The sequence below is a fragment of the Anser anser genome (assembly GCF_964211835.1).
Source record: "Anser anser genome assembly, chromosome: 2".
NCBI lineage: Eukaryota > Metazoa > Chordata > Aves > Anseriformes > Anatidae > Anser > Anser anser.
Genome location: NC_139721.1, coordinates 38,350,611 through 38,369,420, shown reverse-complemented (window position 1 = coordinate 38,369,420; position 18,810 = coordinate 38,350,611). Strand labels below are relative to the sequence as shown.

General features: G+C 41.0%; 1 protein-coding gene and 1 long non-coding RNA gene across 9 annotated transcripts in view; one reads left to right on the top strand and one right to left on the bottom strand.

The window, feature by feature from the left end:
• Nucleotides 1-3,018: 3,018 nt before the first annotated feature.
• On the bottom strand, nt 3,019-17,445 carry LOC310894135. Of its 3 annotated transcripts, none has more exons than XR_014579592.1 (4): nt 11,279-16,617; nt 8,767-8,890; nt 8,287-8,562; nt 3,019-6,330 (listed from the first exon to the last, which is right to left on the bottom strand). It is a non-coding gene; the product is annotated as an uncharacterized lncRNA (long non-coding RNA). The 3 variants fall into 3 exon arrangements; XR_014579591.1 differs by lacking the exon at nt 3,019-6,330 and adding an exon at nt 17,306-17,445 and having other exon boundaries at nt 7,055-8,562; nt 11,279-16,555; XR_014579593.1 differs by lacking the exon at nt 3,019-6,330 and having other exon boundaries at nt 7,055-8,562.
• Nucleotides 16,628-18,810, top strand: part of NKAIN3 (sodium/potassium transporting ATPase interacting 3) — a 372,374-nt gene continuing 370,191 nt past the window's right edge. For 2 of the 6 annotated variants that reach the window (XM_083823887.1, XM_083823892.1), the window contains exon 1: nt 16,628-18,571. In XM_083823887.1, coding sequence (XP_083680013.1) covers nt 17,820-18,571 — 752 coding nt within the window. In that variant the 5' untranslated portion in view covers nt 16,628-17,819. The remainder of the gene's footprint in view (nt 18,572-18,810) is intronic. The other 4 variants (XM_083823891.1, XM_083823883.1, XM_083823884.1 and 1 more) reach the window with 3 other exon arrangements.

The following is an 18,810-nucleotide window of genomic DNA, read 5'->3' as shown; positions in this document are numbered from 1 at the left end:
CTGATTTGATTTTTTCTCTGCACTTCCCCCCTCTCACCCCTTTTTTTTTTTTTTTTTCCTGACAGGTATGAGGGTATAGAAATGCAAAATGTTTCTCCTTGCTATTTGAGAACAGATCCTATCAACAGATTTTTTTCTTTTTTTTTTTTTTTTTCCTAGTTAAATACTAGTATGTGTACCTAAATGGGAAGAATTTTCCTGTCAGCTGCCAACTTCAGAGCCAATATGTACTGAAATTCTGCCATCAAACACGGGACAATAGCTATCACACGGTTATTGCAGCTCGTCATGATTTTCATTGCTCCCATAATCTATGGAAGGATTTTGTTACCTGCCCAAGAGAAAACAGTGAACCATTACTCAAGATGCATCACGTGCAAAGGGGAAAGGGAATTGAATAAGTAAATAACAAGCTTTTAAGAAAGCTGTTGAAAACTACTAAAAGAAAAGAAGAAAAAAAAAAAAGGAATTGAGAATGTTGTATAAGTTAAGAACCTAATTAAGCAAAGATTAAAATTGTTAATCTGTTAATGATCTATATAAACAAGATTTTCCAGTGTTCATACAAAAGTGTTTTGAACATTTAAATTCATGGGATTTAGATCACTGCATTAATTTAATGAATACAGGCTTGTTTTCCTATTTCATGTTGGTATTCTTTATTAGAGACACTACTCATTTTTGCCAGCAAATATTATTTGGTTACTCCCTCACACTGCCTCAGTTTCTATCTGAACAGGGCTTGGCAAATCTGAAGAGCTGTAAGTGAAGCAATTCCCCCTTGTTTGCCCACACAAGTCTTCACAACTTTGAACTAAATGTGCTTGTGTATCATCTAGCATCATAGACCTCTGATATGGGAATGGGGCCCCTTGTTATTACTATAGTAAACTAAGGAAAGTTTATTAATTTGGTGTTTAGCGATTTCAGGAGACAGGGTGTAACAACTGCTAATGCGTACCATGACCTGTCCCCTGCCATGCCCATGCCCAGCATTTCTAGGCCTGAAGACCTTCTGGCTGTATTTCTGTCTCCTTCCCACAAGTTTAGGACATTACATTGCCTTTTTTTTTTTTTAATTACTTTATTTATTTATTTATTTTTTTACTGGCTCCCCATGCAATCTGCAATGGATTAGGATGCTGTAATGTGGATCCATTAAAAGAAACCTTTAGGAAGGGATGCACCCACCAAGGCAGAAGGTGTGCCTGCATCTTCCCAGCAGAAGTGGCAGGGGAGCTGCAGAGCCCGTGCCGCAGGCAGCGTCCCTCGCCTGGCCATACATGCTGACGTGTCACTAATTTAGGGTCCCCTAAGGGTGCCCTGGGCTCCACAAGAGACAGGAGTGTGACCCTGTGTGGTTCTGCTCCTGTTATAAATCCAAACTGGCTGATTTATCAACTTCTGCTGATGGCAGACATTGCAGTGTGGCCGAAGTTCTATGGGTTTTTGACTAAAAATGTAACTCCAGGCATGAATTTCTGGTGGAAGTTCAAATTTGTCTGTGAAGCAGCTACCTGTCTTCTTCCTGAATAGGAAAATAATTTCATGCAGCTTTTAAACTTGCAGTTTTAGCATACACAACTGACATGGGAAGTCATTTTAGACACCCTTTTAGAGTAGTGCAGTCACCGATATGCACCCTCAGCGCTGCAGTCCTGTGGCTCCAGGCTTGCAGGCAGCCTTGTTTCCAGGTGTAGTTGCCAGAGGCAAACCATTCTTAACGCTGATACCCCTGGTAAATGGGCCACAGGGAAGCACTATAAAAAATAGCAACTGTAGAACGAAGTAGGTTTATTTATATTTAAGAGGAGGCAGTAGGATCAAGTTCAGTGAAATACATCAAGCAAAGAGTACTCGTAGGTAAATGCAAAGCTATATGGGATATAAAAATTGCCTTTCTAATTTGAATGCTCCATTTTCATTGCTATAAAAAGTGATACTATCATTGTTATCCATCAACATTATTCAAGACTGTCTCTATAAAACAGGATAACACCAAGTTTAAAAGGACCAAAGTGATGGACACTTTAAGGGCTTGACAGTGTGTATGCTACAGGGTAAAGGTGGAGATACATAAAACAGGTAACGTGAATTCATTTAATCATTAAAAACAAAAACATGTTGCAGCCTAGTTGCAATTTACAGCCTTTCCTTGCTGCTGCTTGTCTGTTTTGTATTGCCCTTCACTATATATCATTATGCTACTGCACGATGTTTCTGGCTGTGACTTTTTTGCCTTAAGGAGAGAAGAGAGATGGGGTAGCCACAGACAGTATTTATTGCCCTTTGAAATGAAGTTATATATGGGGGGTTTCTGGAATATCCCCCTTTATCTAGTGTATTGAGAACTATTTCTAAGAGACATAAAACACCTATTAGATTTTTTTTGTTTGTTTGTTTGTTTTTTCCAAAATGCAGTCCTGGGAAATGCCTGTACCTGTACCATAACTGCAGTTGTCTGTTTCTAGCTATGCAACATTCAAGTCTAAAGCTGGGTGTAATTTATCATCCTTGCATTGCAACAGATTAATAACCCAGCTGAGTCACTACGATTCCTTCCCCAGACCCTTTGCTCTTCTCTGTGTGCCTTCTGTTGTATATTGCTTTGTTTTTAAGCCAGTCTCCTATTTCTTGTTGCAGCATTATGTTTTTTCCTCCTTCAAGTATATTTCTTCCTTCTGTCAAACCTACTTTTTCCCTGAATTATTCCTGCTTTGGTTCCCTCGACCGTCATCTCTCTTCATCCATCTGCAACAGACCCAGTCTGTGTCATGCACAGGGACTTAGACTGTGAGCCAGTTAGGGATAGAAAGATCTTGCTGAGTTTAAAGTTAGTAAAGCCCCTCAGTTAAGGTCCGTCTCACACAAGCAATTGTATATAAATGAATAATAATGCATCATTATTGACTATATAGTAAACCCTCAAACACAGCGAAGAGAGAAACTTGGTGACCGATAGATCTTTTCTATCTCCAACTTTTATTAATGAGCCCTAAAAATGCACTGCTCATTAAGTCTTATTTCTTAATCATGCTAGTGCCACTAAATAGAAAATGTATACGCTCCATCTGGATTATTACAGAATGCAAAAGAAAGGCTAAACAAATTCTACATTTAATTCACTCTTTTCTTTAACACAATAAAGTAAATTAAAATCAATGATTGATTGTCTTTGGGAACATTATCATCAGGGCTGAATACATAAACAATGCACCAAATGAAAAGCTATTTAATCACATTCTTTCCTGTGTGTGTCTCAGTCAGTATATCACGAGCCAATAAATGCCATTTGTTTTATTCAAAAGAGGAAAGGAAACACATTCATTCAGTTTGACCATCTCTCCTACATCAGAAACGCCTGATTTTCTTTGAAGTTTCTTTATTTAAGAAAATGTATGACATATATTTAAAAATGTTTTAAAACATCTGGAATTGTATACTATTTTAGCAGCATTTTCACTAGGCTTTGTGCAGTGCAGGGCACCAGTTTTCATATGACACAACATGCTGAGTCCTGGGGAGTTGGAAATGCTCTTCCTCAATGCACAGGAGCATACAACCAGTTAGTCCTTCCACAAGATGCTTGGGACTGTGCTGTGCTCTTTTCAGTTGGAACAGGAATTTCTTATTGTAAGATGGTTTGAACTACATTGTCTTTTTTTTTTGATGCTATATGTTAGTGCCTTTCCATTAGCTATGTCAAGGTCTTCTTTGTTATAAGTGAGATGAGATAAATGAGTCACTCATGCTATTCTTCAGTAAGCTGTCCTCCCTCTGTCAAGTTTTACACGTCTGTACATGGCTGCTGGTAGTGCAGAACTTAGGTGTGTGGGGGTTACCTGTGCGAAGTGCTATTCCACTTGTGGGTTTTAGGAAATTTGATATAATGATTTTTGCAAGTGCATTTCATACTGTCATTCAAATAAAAATGATATCTGCATTACAAAAAATGCACAGAAGAGACATGACTTATTGTCCTGAAACACACTGATTTGGCAATGGAGAAATAAATTTCACAGACGTAAACTTGGTCATGCGGATTTTAACTTGTTGATTAAGGAAAAGCACTTTTAATCAAGCAGGTGTTTACTGGTATGCAGGTCAGAGGTTTGAGCTTTTCTCCTCAGCCAATTAGTACTGAATCTGTTAAAAAATCTGATAGTAGGATGCACCTATCAAGGTCTGATTTATTCCTTTTCATATCTAGGAGTAGAAAGGCTAGTATGTCAGCTCTCAACCACAAAGGAGAGGGACTCCAAAAGCTTAAATGGCGTTTGCAAAGCTCCAAACACAGAAAAAGAGGATTTGGAATCTCTGAAATGTATATTCTGGCCACGCAGGGACATTTGGGCATGTGGAGTTTCAGTGGTTACAAATTGACAAAATACCTTTTTCCTCCTTTATTCACTGCTTCTTGTCTGTGCGAAGAAGTGGCAGAAACCTTCTCTGGCTAAAACCCATTAGGCCATTTTGTTATTCTCAATTAGATCCACCCTAAGAGTCTTTTCTTCTATGATACCTCCAGAAAAGTTCAGCCCTTTAAGAGGTAAGCTTGCTAAGGGTGCTGATATTTATCAGTATTTTAGCATGCTTGTAAGACAGAAAAAAAGTTTGAGGCAAAAAGTGTTTTTAGATGTATGTATGGTCACTACCTAGCACACCGTGTGTTGAAACTGCCTGGGAGCTTTGTAACACACAACTGTAATGCACACAACAAATGACAACTTTCTCTTCCTGATGCTTCTTAAATGGGGGACTGGCTGTACGGTCAGGTCAGGCTGCACATCCAGCTGAGGGCTCGGTCCACTGTGGCTGTGGTTTGCAGAATGAACAACCCCTTTTTTTCTTTTTTCTTTTTAAAATTTTGCCATCAACCACTTTGTAGAGTATCCAATCCACTTCCTGGGGTTCTTTTCTTCCCATGCTTCTTCCCTGACTACAGTCTCCTACAGAGACCACAAACACAGCACACTGCCTGCTAGGAGAGGGTTCTCAAAGAGTTGGTTATTAGTTTGAACAGCAGTCCACCGTGCTATCAGATCAGTCAGGTGAAAAGCTTTGGCAGTTAGATGGCACAGAGACAGCTGCTATCTTGAGAAACACATAAGGCTGTGAATTTTCCCTCTCCCCTTGTGTATAAATAAGGACCAGTTGACTGTTATATCTTTGAGTTGTGGCTTTGTAGAAATTCAGCTTCTGTTTCAGAGTCTCAAAGCATTTTCCACCGTGAGCTTATATGCAGTGAATGGCTATCCTCAGCAGTCCTACCAGGTAATGTGCTTCGTTTCTTTACGCTTCCTGGAAACGATCACAAAGTTGATTTTCCAGCCTCATACTGGAACTGAACTCTAAGAAGGATGAGGAGTTGACAGGCCACAGCTCAGCTGGTGTCCCTTGGCCCGCTGCAGTCATTAAAACTCGACGCAAATAAGAGCAATCTAAAATGTTCTCATTTGCTCTGCAGGCAAACCTGACCTCAGCTTTCCGAGGCCTGCGGAGAGAAGACAGTAGAGAAGAGGCTGGGAATCGTTCTTCCTTTCCTCCTAGCTGTACATCACGCAGCTGACAATACATTTTTGAGCATGCTGCCTCCTAGTCCTGTGCATATAAAGTTGGGTTCCTGGGATTTCAAACACCCGTGATTACGCACTTAAAATGTATTGTTTCCAGATGGTAATGCAACCAGTTATTTCAAACAATGAAAAATCCAGTGATTTAATTGTTTCTGACAGATGAGTACGAAAGCTGAAGGAATAGAAACATGTAAAAAGAATACTACATAAAGCCACTGGTAAATTTTAAATATAAAGAATTTCTGGAGAAATATGGGTCCATAGCCTTAAAAAATGGTTTGTTTGTTTGTTTGTTTGTTTTTCTGCAAATACAGATTTCAGGAAATCAAGAGTTAAAAGTTTGGAATATTTTCCAAGTCTTCTTGTGTGCACAGATATGATCAAAATTTGTATGAGCAAAGGGAACTGCACATTTCTTCTTTTTTAGTATAGAAGTTGGTTCTAAGCCTGGAAGCGGGGATAAAGAGGAGTTTTTCAGTTTCATTGTTCCCTGCAGCATGTTGATTTCTGCAAGAGCACCTTGAACTTTCTGTGTATTTCATGAACTCAGCATCACCAGCAGTATGAGCAAAATATAGAACACACCTCTTGTAAACCCTTTTGACAGAATGTGAGTTCAATAATATGATTTTCAAGTGTAAAGACTGCTGCTCAGCTCTTCAGATTGGTGACATGCTGCATCCTTGTGATCTCCAGGTCAGAGCATTTAGTTGCTGCCAGGTGCAAGAAATATCCTTCTCTCAACATCAGGGACCTAAATGAATGCAAGGGTAATTAAAACAATAAGGGCATCCTGTATTATAAATTCTTACTATTCCCTGGGGCTGGTCACCCACAGCTGCAGAAGCAGTGAGAAGAGTTTCCCAGCCTCAAGCCTCCTCCCTTTCCTGAAAACCCATCGGTGTGAGCAGGCTGCAGGTCAGTGCACCGTCCTGGGAGTCCATCAGTGAATCCCAGAGGCTGCAGCCTCTTGCAGCCCTGTGACCCTTCCCTCATGTCACCACAGCGGTGCTGCTCTCATCAATATGATGGGCTTCCCACCAGGGCGCTGTCTGAGGTGAATGCACATCTCATCCCATGAGTGATCACATGAGGAATGCCAATCACGCAGTTCCCACCCTCTTGACTGAAAAAGCATCTCTCACGTAACTTTTTGATCATGTGATAGGTATTTATGTTCATGGAAAACAGCATAATTGTGTGCTTTGAATGCCTCTGTAACAAGCTATGTGGCTTGTCCTGCCCAGAGAGCCCTAGGAAGTGAAGTTTTCGTGCACTGTGACATGCTCAGATAGCTGTCAAGTGCTTTGTATATTCCAAATCACAAACCATTTCTCATTTCCATCAGATACATGTTTTAAGGTATCACTTAGCAAGTGCTCCAGGACAAGTAAACAATAAAGAGGATCATTTTCTTTCACTGAAAAGTATTTATCTTAGTTTCCTTTGTTAGTGGGCATATTTGTGAAACAAGAAAAATCAAGCAGCCAAACTGCACAGCCCGCTCAGAGGAGCAGCCTGGAGATGCGTGCGCGCCCTCCAACTCTGTTCTTATGGCAATTTTAAATGAGATATACTGACTCGGGATTGTACCAACAAATAAGGGCCCCTGGGACAGTTAAGACAGTCACAGATAGGCATGATCTGACTGCAGGAGACAAATACCAGCTGCCAGGAGAGCAGTGGCATAAGACACGCTATGCGGGTTCTCTGCATTAATTGGCTGCCCCAGCTTTAGAGCTGCTTTGTGTCAGCCGCGCAGTGCTAACCAGCTGCAGCACAAATCTGGACTTGGTCTCCGCACCTCTTCACAAAAGCTGCACTACTGATTGCACCACGATTGGCTTTTAAACTGCCAATTTACTACTTGAGACCTCACTACTAATGAACACTCCAGTCACTGTAACAGCACGGTTTGTGATTGCCTTGTCTGAGCCTCCCACTCAGGGTAGCTTGATCTGCTTTGGTTGTGTTAGCATAAGCAGAAATAAGCCAACAGAGTTCGGATGGGATGTTTAAACATTGCAATTCTGCAAGCAGCGTGTAGCGCTGCTGCCAGAAAGAACAGCCCTGCCCTTTCCCTGTTCCCAAATGCTTGCTCTTGGGATCTTGCTCCCCGCATGCTGCCAGCTTAAGTGTCTGCATTGCCAAGCAATGAACTAAATGGGGGAACGGGTTCACTTCAAACTTAACTCAAGAGAAAAAAATAGTAATGATTAATTTTAATCCAAATTAATTCAAATTGGTCTGTTGTTTGGCTATGAGAGTGCCTTTGTCAGCCAAATGAAGGGAGCAACTGGGAAGGCAGCAGTTTGTATTTAGAGGCAGACAAAGGGTAAGACTGCTATTCTTGGCTTACACTTTTCATAAAGATGTGGTATAAATGTGATAATGTTCTCAAATGCCCTTAAAATGATGCTATTATTCTGTTCTTAGTGGTCCTTATCTCCCAAACCTCAATTGAGGTCTTTTATTTAAAAGTGTTCATTAAAAAGTAGCTGTTGTCGTCTAAGGCTTAAGCTGGAGTATGAAGTTTATATCAACGTTCAACAATGGAAACGTGTTTCTTGATAATACCTAACAAAGAAAACACACTTTTCATGGAATTTTCTTTTCAAAGGAATAAACACAGCGTAAGCTTTTTTTACATATGTGCAGAACAATTTTTGTATATGCAATATTACTGGTTTCCTTGCAAGCGCATACTCACAACATGCAAGGACTGCTCCCTTTTTTTGGCTCCCAGAGATGCACCTGATCAAAAGAATGGTATTACTGGCATCAGGGAGCAGGTGGATGTACAGACATGAAAAACAGTTGCACAATTCTACCATCCAGACTTCAGGTACTTTGCTTCAAAGCCCCATCCAAAAGAAAGACTAACGAGCAGAGCACCTCACCAAATGCAGCAGAACTTGTTGAATTAAAAGATTTTTTTTTTTTACACAGCTGCTCCTCTCTTACCACCTTCTTAATGATACCTTTTCTGCTGGAAAAAAAAAAAAAAAAAAAAGCGCTGATCAAACCTGGCAATGTGTTTACATAAGAGAAACCTTTCATCTTAAATCATACACTTATTTTGGATCTCAGTATTTACTATACCATTTGAACCGCAAGGGTTCCCTCAGCAAAAGAACAGCGGAGCTGCCTGTGATGAGTCATTGTGTGTCCCCAGCCTGGCTCACATTACCTTTCTGTTCCTTGGGGCTAACAAAACCCTTCAGAGGAATGAAGAATGAACCACAGGTAGGTCACATTCATATCCAGAAGTTCACTGCAGTTTCATTATGATATTGTTAAGTTCCATGTTCCTGCTGAAAAGATGACATTTTCTATTGAATAGTGACATTTGAAAATATAAACCTGTTACATTTCTTCTGAAATATTTGATTCAGCAAACAAGTGACAGACACAGATATTTCTGGTTCCATTGGCTTTGGCAGAAACATTATACAAATTGTTATTTATTCCCAAGTTTTAACCCCTTTTTTTCCCTTACATAGGCAAATGGGTAAAAAAGCAGAATCACGAGCCATTTAAAACAGCACAAAAACTTTTCTGAAGGTTAGGTTTTATGTTTACCATGGAAACCCTGAGATATTAATTGAGCCAAACAGGGATTAGTTAGAAGAACGCAGTCTCTGCCTTGAAGTTTTATATAAATACACCAATACATACCAGAAAACATTCTTAAACAGCAGAATCTGATACTAGAAATGCAATTGAAAACATGGCCCTCATTTCAGATTAGCGATTTTAAAACATTATATGAAAATCCCTTGCAAAGAGCAATCACAGACAAAAGCACTTAAACATTTTAACATCTATAGCAGTCACTGCATCTGTATATAGCTTTGTTAACTATGGTATTAAAAATGAACTGGGACTCCAGTTAACAGCTCCAGCACTGCAAATTTGGTGCAGCGCATTAGAGAGTCTGGCCTAGTGTGTGCCACAGTTGTTTAATTCATCTGAGGTTGGCAGGGTTTCTTTTTTACTTAAATGTATTCACACCCATGCAAGCTGTCAAATTGGAATTACACTTAAGGGCTTAGGCAGAGCTGCAGCTGCAGCAGTGATGGGGGCAGGGATGGAGGAGGCTTGCACCACTCCCTCCTGCGCTGCCCAGGACTCAGAAGGAGGCCCCCTTAGCTGATGGCTTGCTCCTGTCTTCCCTGCGTGACCCAGCTTCTGTTTGCACTGTACATTTCGTGTAATCTTAAATGACTTAGAGAAAACGACAATTTTCATTTTGGCGTTGGGTGAAAATCAGCTATTGAAGAGAATGCCCTTACAGCTTTAAATGACCAAGATATCATCCATCATCACAGCCCTATTCTGTCTGCTACCAGAGCAAACTCTCTTCATTAGAGGTGGGAAAATTATTTGCAGTAAAACATTTATTCAGGGAATTTAGCATGCTTTTTTTTCTTTTTTTCATTTTTCCCTATTGAAATTTATCTGCAAACAGTCTGATTTTTATGTGCTGGCCTATTATTCAGTGTTATTCAGTGAGTTCTTTATGTAGCTGTACTGGAGTTTATGCACTGCTCCTGAATTGCTCGCTCTGGCCATTTTTCTCAAGTATGAGTCAGCCATTATTTGTTATTCGTTCACAGGAACATTCAAGTAAGTTTCCTAAGGTTGATTTCATTTTCTTGTGAGCATCCTGGAGGACTGCCTAACTTAGGACAGGATGCCCAGCGGCAGCTATGCTGTCTGCAGTCTGTATAAAATTATCCCTGGTGACACAATGGATTTCTGCCTCTGACACATCTCCTTCCCTTCCCTTGTGATACTGCCTTAATGTTAGAATTTTTGATGGCTTTCTATAACTCAAAGGGACTTCCTGGTACCCCACAGAGTCCTGGTACTGCACGTGGCTATGCGTCATCCACTTGCCTTCATTAATTTGTCAACTGCATTTCAAAACTAATTGACTTAATGGTCTTTTCCCAATAGCTCTTTGGGAAAGGTGCTCTAGAATCTCATTCCTTTGTTGGCTGGAGTCCTCCTAATTCCCAGCATAAAGGCATCATCAAAATACCGTCTGATATATTCCTCACTGAATGCTGGGACTGAGATATATTTTTTTTTCTTTTTCTTAAAGAGTCTCCTTAAAGCAAGTAAAGAGCTTAATGTGGTAGTGAATATTTCCAGCAACATACTTAACTTTAAGCACAGCCTTGTAACTTTCATGAATGTCAAAAAAATGCAAAAAAGTGTGACTGTTATTAGTATTAAAGTAACTAGTTACCCAACTTCTCAGACAGTACTGTTCACCCAAGCTGAAAATTCATCAGTACTGCCTTCTTGATCAGTACGTAGTACAGATGATTATGTTTAACAGACAGAGTGTGTGCTGTCAGATTCTGGAACTCATTCAGCTTGCATTCAACTGATCTATTATTGTTATTCTTACACATTTAACAGCTCTACTTTATTGTAGAGAAGATTCAAATTATTTTTATTCATGTAAACAAAATTTCCAGTGTAGTCACTAGCCTCCTGGAGTTGGGCTTATACAACATTAGCAAACATGATAAAATCCTTACGCTTGGTAATATGTGTTGCCAGTATGTATGGACACGGAACAGCATGCTTACCCACTGGCAATCCTAAGTCTATAGAAGAATTGCTAGGTTACAGAAATATATCTACAACATGCAGGAAACTGATAAACAAAGAGCGAGTGTATTTACCTCACTATGTGTGAATCATTAGCATGTAGTCATAAATTCTGAACTCCTGCTGCTCTCAGACTAATGGTGAGTCCAAAAAAGAGGTTCGCTTTGAATGTTTGGACAATATTTATGTTGTAGACTTCAGGTTATTACAAGCATCAAATTTAGAGAACCAAGGTTAGGAGCCTGTTTCCCACATTGTAAGTGGTAGAGATCTTGACAAGAATGTCTTTTAAGTTAGTTGTTTAATAGCCTTGAATGGAGAGTGCTTCTGACCCTCCTCCTCTCCTGCAGCTCCTAGAGAAAGATCATTTCAATGTTATCAAAGTTTACTCTCCCCACAGGTAATGCAGTAAGTATAACAAAGGAGACCCTGTCTGTAAATTCCATGCAAGTGCATACAGGACAGTAGAATACTGTCATTTTGTTATTAATTCAGATATTCATAGTCTAAATTATGTTCCAATGAACTCACTTATGGAAATTGAAAACTGAAAATGTATTTATTTCAGAGCGACACATAATTATATACTTCTAGTTTGCCCTGTCTATTTTAAATTACTTTATGCAAATCTCATTTTCAAGGATTATGTATAGAGTAAAATTAGATGAGCCCTTAAATAGCTAATATAATATAATTGTGGAATTATTGTGTGTGTGCATAGCGTGCACATAAGATCCAGATGTTAATTAGTAAACCAGGTTGATTTAGCAAGCAGAAATTTGCTCTCTTTGAGGAGAAATTGAAAGGAGAGACAATTGCTTCCTGGAATGTTATTGTTTATACTATAAGCATACTGAAAGGAAAAAATTAACATGGCAAAAAATACTTTTATAAAAAAAAAAGAAAACACCAATTAAGTTATATAAGCAGGAGTTCATTGCTCCCAGAATCTTGTATGATGGCTTTGCAGAAAAAGACATGAGGTGTTTACCATGAGCATGGTTTGCGTAATGGTAAAGCAGCTTTACATAATCATTTGTGTATATCACTGCATTTCACCTGAAATTAACAGAGTTAGTGTATTTTGCATTAGATGTAGATCTAGATCCTTAGGCATTCTTTTAAGAGATACAACTGGCTCCAGAGGGTTAAAAATTCAGAGTTTACAGTTTCCCTGAACCAAAATTCATGGCCTGAATGGATGCTATTCACAGGGTTTATCCAAAAGGCAACCTTTCACACTGTGGAAAAAGAAAACTTGAGTTAAAATATTTCAGCTTCGTAGACATAACAAAAGAATGTGTTTTAAACTACAAATATAATAACTGTAATTTAGGTCAATTTTGTTATTTGGCATCAAGCAGACAAGTCGGTTTTGCCTTTCCTATGAAAAGCTGATATTTAATGTCTGAAAATAGCCACAAAATGAGTGTGAATTACTCAGAGAAAAATATTGCCTCTACTAAAGCTGACAACAGAAACTTTAAAACAATCACGTGGAACAACCTGTCATCTCAGCCTACAAGTCCTATTCAGGCCTCAGTAATGTGTTCGCTGCTTGCCCAAACTCCCATTGATTTCAGTGGGAGTTCAGAATGTATCGAGAACAGGCGATACTGCCCATATTTTCCACTGTGGCAAGACCTGCGCTGTGACCTGTGAGGTCTTATCACTGATGCCCAGATCCAAAATCTCATTCACCAGGTCACAAAAGCTGAGCAGAGCACGAGTGCAGTAAGTGTCACAGACATATTACAGACTACCCTAGGCATCTGAAACCCTTTGCTTGTGAATAACAGCAGGTAACAGTGCCATCTTTTAAAAACCTAATGCAAGAGCCTCAGCAAGGAAAGGAAAGCAACCCATTCTGGACTCCATTTTAGATTATATAAATTCAGTTTTGCATTTTGAAGGAAAATCCTCCATAATTTTCCACATAACATGTACAAAATGAAAGAGCTGGAAGACTTTTAAACAATGATGAATATACTGATAATTGAAAATGTTTGTTGTCACAATCTGCAGCTGGACACCTGATGCTGCTCATGGTTTCAGAGGGGAAAAAATGCACATTCTCTGTTACATTAGAAGTTTCTGTTTATTCTTGTTGGGGAAACGTCAGTAAAAATACTCTAAGTGTATATTCTGCACCCACCTAAGGAAATGCTTCACCCAAACTTATCTTTTTGTAACCAAGAAAACACTCCGAGGGTAGAAAAAACTTCATTTATTGTGTAAATATCCTTTATCCTTTGTGTAAATAGCCATCTTTCAATGGTTGTGTGTTTTTACAGTAAGCTTTGTTACTGTACCTCCACTCAAGTTTTCCATGCCAAAACTGAGGATTGTTGCAATGTTTATTTACACTGAATGGTTCAAAATGAATCACTTATTGACCTGCAAACAACAACAAAAATGCTTTATTACTCACCAGATTTTTGTTCCTGTAGTTAATATGAGCGACAGTCGCTTCACCTTTATTTTAGTCTGGCTGTTCCTGGTTATAGTGACATGGTCATAGCGTGCATTACACCATTACACATACACACACAACCAAACCAACTAACCAACCAACCAAAAAAAACCAACAAAAAACAAGGAGAAAAAACAAAACCAAAGCCTAACTGGACAGTTACTGCTGTAAAACCTGAATAAGTTAAAGGGAGTCAGCCTGTGTACTTAAAGCACTGTTTTCAAAATTGCTTTTGCACTGTAATGGCCAAGAGGCACTGCCAGCCCTGCCTGTCCCTGTGCACCCCTGAGACTCCCTTGACCCTGCCCAGGCCCCAGGACCTCATGGTAGCCCCCTGGGACTGCCAGCCCCTGCCCCAGTGATGCTGCAGCAGGGCTTGCCTCCAGCTCCTCAGCATCCCAAGGCTATGCCTGACCCTGCTTCCCCTCACCGGGCCTGATCATTTCAAACATTATTGTTGGAATGATAATAACAATCATTCACAATGAACACAGATTTCCATTCCATAAAGTACTTATGCTTTAACGAAGAATACAGTTTCCTAGCAGCAGGTGTTAACATTGAAATGAAAAATTAGATTGTATATCTGTCTTCAGAAGGATAAAATTGAAAATAGGATTTACTAAAAACACTGATAATATCTTGAAACACTCATTTGTCTTTAAAGGTATATTAAATTTCATGGGTTTTCTAGTTTGCTTGAGGTATTTCAAGACTGCTTGGGGAATACGCAGGGGAATGTTTCTCTAACTATTACTATGTATGCCTGCCGAAAGTGTGACCTGTTGATAGCTGTATGAAGGTGTATTTTGCTCCCTGTATCCTTCGTCATTCTGGAAAAGCTTAAAAACTAATTACAAAGCTTCTAATTTCCAGTCTTTCTGCATTATAAGCCAAAATTAAAGGGGAAATCTGAGGCCATGGGAATCTATTCTTAACTCTGAGGCTGCAGACTTACTAACTAATGTACTTAGCTAAGTACTTACTAAATTACTAAGTACTAATGTACTTACCTAGCCTCTGCACAGTATGTAGGGCGACTCTATGTTTGAAATTAAGTAATTACATAAATCTTTCCAGGGTTAGGGCTGGCCTCTGAAAATCTCATTCATTTTTATCAGGAATTTCCTCTGAATAATATTCAACATCAAAGATGGCAAAGTCAGGCTATAAGAGAAGTGTTTGTTCTGTTGTCCGATTGTTACTGTTGTCCTACCAACATAGACAACAAAATTCATCTTCTAAAGTCTACATCAAGGATCAGACCAATTTGATGCAAGTTGAGGAAAACTCTAGCACAGGCAAACGATTAAACAGCTTATTAGATGAGTGGTATACATCATTAAAGAGTTAAAAGGACAGTCAAATGTTATGAATTTTATTTTGTCCTCTCGATATGAGGTCTTTTACTAATGGATTTACTTCTTAAAAGATAAAAATTTCTGGATATTTGATTCTGAAGAATGTAACCCATCAAGGAATAAACGTAGAGGAAACAAAAGTCTCTACTAAAGTTGTAATCTCTTAGAGATATTTGTGAGGCTATTTTCTATAAAAGTGAACAACTTTGTTTTTCTGCTTTGAATACGGTGAGATTAAAAGCCAAGGCTCTGAAGACCTACAATTACAGTTTTAGCATAAGGAATCATACAGTTCTATCAGGGTATGGCTATATCTACATAAATGTATCATAAAGCTTTTGACTACAAGTTTTCTTTTCAAGCAAAGTAAATTTGCATCCATACAGTGCATCTTGTTAGGCATTAAGCTAGTCCACAGGGCTTTTTAGTGCATACACCATTTTTTTTACCTACTTGGCATGCACAGTGCTATATCAGGGCTCTCTAATTATGAAGCTGGAAATGAGTTTCTACAGTTTGACTATCAGCTTCTCTACTGACTTCATGGGTAGACAATTCTACAAAATACAGTCCTTCCTCTTTGCCTTGTATATATTACTTTTATATTGCATTCTCTTATAAGTTTTTAGAATCCTATGCCTTCCTGTAATCATACTTCATTTTTAAGCTCCTTTTGACCCATGTTCTCCTGTTTATGCCTAGTGCTTTCAGCTATACGGCAATATACAACTTAGATACTTGTGCTCATGTGGAAGTTGTGTTCTACAGCATTTGCTTGTTAATTAACATTTTTAATGCTTCCCTGACCAGATAACAGTTTTTTGTTTGTGGAAGCTTATACTCAGGAAAAATCTGCTTTAGAAAATTGACCTTTTTATCTCAGGATCAGTTTTGGATAGCTAGGTGACAGAGATTGCAAAATTCTTCAGGAACAAGAGCAGGCAAACAGCACGTTAGAGATTAGTAGAGCTCTGTGAAATTTCTCTCAGCGAAGATGAGAATTTCCATCTTTTACAAGGTTAGGCAAGGATGCAGGTGGTTTGGAGAAGTGGGTTTTTTTTTTTTTTTTTTCCCTGCTCTTTAGATTTCATTTCTGAGACTTACTTTTACATGCTCTGAAAGTTATCAGCTCTGGAATTCAAGTTCAGTAACACACAGAGATTGGAAATTGTGAAGATGGGCGAGTTAAACTGTCTACACAAAAATAACCCCTATTGGCTTTCTCTCTCTCTCTCTCTTTTTAAAAAGAAATTTTCTTATAATTTTCTTCTCTTATAGTCTGGAAGACAGTTTGAACACTGATTGCTTCTAAAACAGTGATACCCACATGGTTCTCCAGGCTGCTAAAACAACAGATTGGTGAAGAGTGGCTTGCATATCTTACCCAGGTCTTCAGGCAGCTCTGCCATAACAAAGGCAAGAGTTAACATCACCTTCCAGTACTAGTGTAGTAGCTATCTGCTTTCTTGTGAAAAGGAAAGGTAAAGATGTGCCTACTTCCCAGAAGAGTACTCCCCCTGGGGAGAGAGAGAGGAAGAGTTATGGACTTCATCCTAATGACATACAAGCAAGGGCTGAATATGGTGAGTACAAGTAAAATCCGTTCAACAGCAGCTCTTGTCATTTCCTTTACCTGGTTCCTTACCCACCCCACAATTCTTACGGTTAGCCTCTGTATTATTGTGTTCAACTAAAAACATCTGGTATTATAACTACTCAAAGAAGTCCAGAGAGATCCTACTCTAAGCCCTCTGTATAGAAATTCAATTATCCATAAATGTTACCAGTTTGGGCTGGCACAATACATTTTTGGCAACTATCACCTTTTCAATTTACTTGTATACCTTCAAATATTCACCCTTTAAAATATATGTTCCCAGAACATGTAACTCTACTAAAGTTTAGCTCTGGAAAGAATTTTATCTTAAAAGCCATCAGGCTGTTTTATTCAAGTTTCGCATATTGCACAACATGGGTTTTATTTTACACTCTTCACATAGATAACCAAATACATATCCTGGGTGAGCGGAACCTGGTTCTTATTTGTCTGTCTTTCTTTTGTTCTTTCAGTTTGGTATATAAAACCATACAAATGCTTTCCTACTTAAAATGCATAAAAAGCAGCTTTCCAAATGTAGTATGACACAATAGAACTTTGGGGTAATTTTGTAATTATTTGACTGTCACTACCATTATGCATAACTCAAAAGTTATACATAATTTATGGATACGATACTGTATATTTCATAGAGATAGCAGTCAGATACCTTGTATAAATGCCTTACAGAAGATAGTTTTTGTTTCTCTGGGCAGGCTTCAGTGTTCTTTGGCAGAAGCTTGTGTATCACGGAACAGCAGCTACTAACAGGCTGTAGGAAAGCATTTTCTGGTAAATGCCTTAATGCCTGTAAGAAGTCATTTGATTTATCCATACTTTATTGGAGAGAAAAAAACCAGGGTAGTTAACACATCATCCATGTGTAAAAAACATTTTTAAAAGACAGCATGGGCATTTTTAATCTATCTTAGCCCCCACAAACAATACTTGTCTGTGGCCACAGTGTGGGGGCTGCAGTACCTCCACAGACCCCAATCCCCTCAGCTGCCCACGGCACGCCCCCGCAGAGCAGTGGTTTATTCACCCCTCTCCTCGCACAGGGGATTTCTTTCCAGAAAAGATTCCTTTCTCTTTTTCCTTCTCAGAAAAGATTTCTTTCTCTCCAAGAGGGAAGCCCTCAGGGAGCCGAGCCCCTCAGCCGGGCGCCGCCAGCCCCTGGCACAATGGCGCCGCCTCAGGAAGGGACCGAGGAGGGCAAGAAGCCACCCGGACACCAGCTCCTATCCCAGACAGGGGGCAGAGGCGGGCAGGGGGTCCCCAAAGTAGCCCCCAACACCCCCGGGCACCGCGGGACGAGGGAAGGGGCCGGGGCACCGGCGCCTCAGCCTCGCCCTTCCCGCGGGCGCCCGCCCGTGTGGCCGTGCCGGGCTCCGCCTCAGCCGCCCCAGTCGCTTGAACTTTCCCCGGGCGCTCGCAACAAGCGACCCGCTCCGAGCTGCCCCGTCCCCGCCTGGAGCCGCCAAACTCCCCGTCCCCACACCCTCAGCTCCCCTCATCCCCTCGCCCGCCCCCAGCCGCTCCCCGTCCCCACCATCACGCCCACCCGCGGCACCCCCACACCGCCCGCCTCTCCTCCCTTCCCTTCCCTTCCCTCCCCGCCCCGCACACGCCCACCCCCGGCCCCTGCCCCTTCCCCGCAACCGGGCAGAGCCCCCCGCCGCCGGCTGCTCCTCCGCGGGGCCGCGCTGCCCTCCGCCGCCCCTTGCACAGAAGCAGGGAGAGAAAGAAGGAAGGTGGAGGCGAGGGGGCCGCGGCCGCGCCGTCCGGATGCGGTGACCCCCCCCCAGGCTTCGCCTCCGGGGCCGCACCGACGCGGGAGGGACGAGCGAGGAGCGGCGGCGGCGGCTCGCCGGCTGCCACCATGGGCTGCTGCACGGGGCGCTGCACGCTCATCTTCCTCTGCTCGCTGCAGCTGGTGAGTGAGCGCCGGGGCACGGCTCCACGGGGCACGGCGAGGGGGGACGGCCCCGCTCCTCGCCCCGCGACCCCCGAAGTTTGGCGGTGCCCCCCCCGGGGAGTCCCCCCCCCAGGCCGTGTGGGGGTGCTCGGGAACGCCGTCGCCATCCTCTGCCCGTCTCCCTTTTTCCTCTCCCGAAGGGCGAAATCCGCCCGTCCTCTCCCGCGACTTTCCCGGGCTTCCTTTTCTCCTCGTTA